Source organism: Talaromyces atroroseus, assembly GCF_001907595.1.
Source record: "Talaromyces atroroseus strain IBT 11181 chromosome Unknown scaffold_1, whole genome shotgun sequence".
Taxonomy (NCBI): domain Eukaryota; kingdom Fungi; phylum Ascomycota; class Eurotiomycetes; order Eurotiales; family Trichocomaceae; genus Talaromyces; species Talaromyces atroroseus.
Window position 1 is genome coordinate 70,710 of NW_017971433.1, and position 4,975 is coordinate 75,684.

The following is a 4,975-nucleotide window of genomic DNA, read 5'->3' on the forward strand; positions in this document are numbered from 1 at the left end:
AGGGTCATACTAAGAATAAGAGCAAGTCTTTCTATTTATATCTTTAGAAACAAAGATCCTGAAAAAAGAGAGTAATATTATAAAACTAACTTATATAATACTAGATAGAAACTAGTACTATTAAGAAAAAATACTTAATTAAAATAGCTAACATCATAACTAGTTATTTATATATACCAACATACAAGACAGTCATTAAACATATAAGCTTACAGCTGATATAAGAAAATATATAATCAATATATACCAGGGTATATACTATAAAGTGTAGAGGAAATATATATAATACTAAGCAGAATTATTAGATATATAATTAGATATATACTCTAAGATATAGAATAAGTATAAAAGATACTAATTATATAAATATACTTATTCCTATACTTGGTTCTTACTTAGTATAGCTCTTTAATCTAAGTTACTTAATTATATATTAAAAAAATCAGCAAGATAAATCTATTTAAAGTATTATAATACTTTAAAATGTTTCTTTTATTCTAAGTTGTAATCAATTAATCTTTATTACTGATAAGTCTGAACTATATCTAACCTTATTGACAAGTTACCCTTATAAACCTTTATGTGGTTCATCCATTGTATCATACCTTGACACAACCAGTGACAACTAGGGTGGATCCAGGCGCGTGACAAAACTATCCTCGCTTCCTAATTAGGTTTAGTCTAACTGCTTTGATATGATTGGCTGGCTAGATTTTACTAGCTTTTGGAAGCCGAAATTACGAAGCGTCTGAGCCTCTGAGATAAGTCTCCACCAACACTCTTCCTCCTAAATTACTCAATTCCACGGAACGCACAGGAACTCGATTTCCTTCCCCCAAAATGCGCCAAACTCTTCGCCGGTCCTGTGCTGCATGTGCCAAATCCAAACACAGTTGCGACCTCCGCACACCACGCTGCTCTCGCTGCATTAAGCGCAAAGTCCAGTGCGTCTATGCGAATGAGCCCTTTACAGCGCCGCCGGCAACTCACGGGGGATCAATGAGACCGCTCGATGGATCTGGTGCTTTAACCGGCTACAGATTCGGGTGTCTCGATCCTTTCGATTCGTACCCGCAGACGAGACTTCCTCGGGAACGCGTTCAACGTCTCATCCATCGCTGTACGTACGTCTTCGATCGACGTCGTCGATCAAAGCTTAGCTTACCAATTCAGTTCTCCACAAGATCGCTTTCCAATACTACCCTCTCGACTTGAACGCAACCTCAAATCCGTTTCTCATCTCTTGGTGGCCTCTTGCTCTGGGCGACCCAGCACTATTTCACGTCTCGCTGCAGACAGCATGTCTTGATGAGGAGTTGTTGGCCCAGGAGGGCTTTCAAACCTCCGAACTTCTCATGGCCGACTCTGTGGCTTTACTCCGACGCAAAGTCGAAGACACGTCACTGGCTGTACAAGACGGGACTATGAACTCTGTCATCACCTTGGCAGCCATCGAAGTGAGATACTCTCTTGAGCTTCCTCTGTCTTTATTTCTCTTATCTTTCGAACCCATCACTGATAGTTTACGACTCTCAGTTTGGCAAGGGCAATATCAAGGTTAGCCAAATGCATGTTGACGGAGTGAAAAGACTCGTCAACATGAGAGGTGGCATCAATTCAGTGAGGCAGACAAGCCCGCTTACCGCGAGAATGGTCGGCTGGTAAGTCACCCCTTGATCACCTAGAGAGTATGCTATTTACATGCCTCAAAGGGTCTCGATACTCATCATGGGCCATCCTGAATTCGAGACCCAGGATGACGTCGGCATTGGAGATGGCATACCTCCCATTCCGGAATGGCAGTTGGACTCGACCGCTCTTCATGATGATTTATCCGAGCTCATCAGTATTGATGTCGACTATGCAGTCAGGAATGTCTTCATCCGTCTCCGCTACGTCTTCCAGCGGGCGCAACGGATACCCTTCTCAACCATACGACTTCACGACCTCACATGTTTTGTCGTACACCGACTTCTACTCTCAGCTTCGGACACGGCAAACCCTCGGTCGTCACCGATCACAGAATGCATTCGCTACGCAATCATACTCTACATGTTCATCATTCAGGGGCCAACGTATTACTCGCATGCAGTCATATTAAATACGACTGTCACCCGGTTTATAGAGCATCTCAAGCAACTCGAATCGACACCTCGTGCGTATGATTCACTTGATGTCTGGCTTCTTGCAATTGGAATGGTGGCCTCGACCGGCACAGCCCATTACCGGTGGTTTATGGAGACGGCACGGGCTATGGCTGCTTCTCTACAGCTGGGTAATTGTAACGACGCCCTCGTCCACATCAAGTGCGTCCTGTGGTTGGGGACACTGCAGGGCGAAGATATCTTTCGGCCTCACTGGGACGCTATTCTTAGTGCTGCGAATCGACCAGGGCCGCCAGACCTTACGGTCTGTGTATCACCAAGCAGTACTAGCGCAGGATTATTATGAAATACAATCTCATCTACGAGTTTGGTACCGGGCAGACCAGAATCAGTCAGTACAAACGGAAGGTAATGGGACGTGAATGTGGCATCGTCTTGATTACTGTAAAAAGGGGTCACAGACAATATCATCAAAGGGTGTAAGAAGCTAAAAGGTGCCAGCTATCTAACAGACACAACTAAGCAACAGCTTCTTTGTCTACGATCCTCCTGAAACAAAGTGAGTTGTTCGTTTGGGCTCTACAACTTTCCTCTCCACATTGCTGTCTTGGTATATAAGTAAGGAACGGATTCTCTTCTTTCCAAGATCATTTTCTCATCAATCTCCATCTTCACGAAGGACGATTCCACCTCATCAACACCTTCACCCTGTCTTCAGACAGAGACCTATCGATACCATCAATACGATTAGCTTGAGCAGTAATCATGCCGGAAACAGTTCCCATCATTCCCGAATCCCCCGCGATACATATAGCATCATATGCCTCAAGACCAGCGCGAACACCCCCTACGGCGCGTTCATCCTGATCGCGGCCGGGATCTACGGCTCCAACCTTTGGATCCCGCATAAGGAATTTCTCATGTCACTTCCTTGAAGAAAACCCGCACATTTTGCCGTTTGTCTCACTATAGATCAACGGCTTGATAGGCGAGGGACGCTGACTCAGCCGCCAGCCACCGCTTCGTCAAGGTGTCGGAAACTTCGGTTAGATTACTGTCAAGTATAGTTAGGATAGCTACTAATGGGCGAAGTTAATAGGCTTTTAAGATTAAAAGATTATAAAAGATAAAAATAAAAGAAATAAAGATTAAATATTCTAATTAATAGAAGATTATATATTTAAATTATCTTAGTTAATTTAAGATAATAGAAAAAAATTAAATATAAAATAAATAAATATTCTTATAATTATGCTTTATTATATTCTTTATACTCTTTGTTATAATGTCCTGTTAGAGTGTCAGTGTAAGGCGGAATCCTGGATGGAGTTGGGAATAGCTTTAAAGTACAGCGGGTGTCACGCGCCTGGATCCACCCTAGTTGTCACTGGTTGTGTCGAGGTATGATATGATGAATAAACTATATAAAGGTTCATAAGAGTAACTTATTAATAAGATTAGATATAATTCTAACTGGTCAATAATAAAGATTAATTATTTATAACTAAGATAGAAGAAGTATCTTGAAGTATTATAATATTTTAAATAAATTTATCTTACTGATCTTCTTAATATATAATTAAGTAACTTAGATTAAAGAGTTATACTAAGTAGGAATTAAGTATAAAAATAAGTATATTTATATAATTAATATTTCTTATACTTATTCTATATTCTAGGATGTATATCTGATTATATATTTAATAATCTTGCTTAATGCTATATATACTTTTTCTATATCTATAATATATATTGTAGTGTATACTAGTTATATGTTTTTTTATATTAGTTATAAGCCTGTATGTTTAGTAACTGTTTTGTATATTAATATATATAAATAACTAATTATAGTATTAGCTATTTTAATTAAGCATTTTTTCTTAATAATACTAATTTCTATCTAATATTATATAAATTAATTTTATAATATTACTCTTTTCTTTTAGAATCTTTATTCTTAAAGATATAAATAAAAAGATTTACTCTTGTTTTTAATATAATTCTATTTTCTTTATAAATAAATATTTAAAATATATTAATATATTTATCTCTAATTATTTTGCATATTGTATTGCCTAAATTAATTTTATTTAAAAAAATAATCTTTCTTCTGACTCTTTATATAAATATTATTTATTTTAAAATAAAGTTTATATTATAAATTCTAGAAGCTATAATTATACTTTATATATCTATTATAATTATAAATATAAAAAGTATTTTTATAGCTTAAAAAAGTAATTACTTTTTAAGAAAGAATAAGATAAACTAAAATCTAATTTTAAATTAATTAAATTCTAATTAGAACAATATATAGTAGTATAATAAAAATTATTTACTAAAATTTATTATATTTAAAAACAATAAAAGTTTCTTAAGGAATATAATAATAAAATATTAGATCATAATATAAATATTATAAATATTCTTAATAAGGAAGATCTTAAAAATCTTATTCTAACTTCTTTAAATAAATAGCATTTTAATATTATTATATCTTTCTTAGATATTAAGATATTACTTATTAATTTTAAATTATTTCTGCTAGATATATTCTTATCCTAAAATTTTCTTCCCTTAGATCTTAATATTAATAGAACTTCTTAATTGTCTTTTTTACCCTAGTAAAATTTTTAATAACCTTTTAGATACTTTTTAATTTGTTATATCTTTTCTATTTTATTAAATATCTCTTATAGTTTTCTAATATTTTAATTACTAATATCTTTTCTACTTTATAGATTTCTTGTTTAATAATAATATTAGTTTATATTTTTACATTTTATAGTGCTAGTTCTAATACTAATATATAAAATATAAGATAAATTTTTATAAAGTCTGATAATTTAAGTTTATAATTAACTTCTCTA

General features: G+C 34.5%; 1 protein-coding gene across 1 annotated transcript, besides 4 other annotated features; it reads left to right on the forward strand.

Moving 5' to 3' along the window:
* Positions 1–657: part of a repeat region (Identified by RepeatMasker using a combination of RepBase library and repeat library created with RepeatScout) that runs on past the window's edge.
* A 183-nt stretch (positions 658–840) lies between these two features.
* On the forward strand, positions 841–3,040 carry UA08_01130 (hypothetical protein; the record flags this gene model as incomplete). Its single annotated transcript, XM_020260981.1, has 6 exons — positions 841–1,120; positions 1,174–1,457; positions 1,537–1,661; positions 1,713–2,409; positions 2,618–2,664; positions 2,857–3,040. The coding sequence occupies 6 exons, from the start codon at positions 841–843 to the stop codon at positions 3,038–3,040; spliced, it is 1,617 nt and encodes a 538-aa protein (XP_020122859.1).
* A 96-nt stretch (positions 3,041–3,136) lies between these two features.
* Positions 3,137–3,369: a repeat region (Identified by RepeatMasker using a combination of RepBase library and repeat library created with RepeatScout).
* Positions 3,286–3,440: a repeat region (Identified by RepeatMasker using a combination of RepBase library and repeat library created with RepeatScout).
* Positions 3,441–4,975: part of a repeat region (Identified by RepeatMasker using a combination of RepBase library and repeat library created with RepeatScout) that runs on past the window's edge.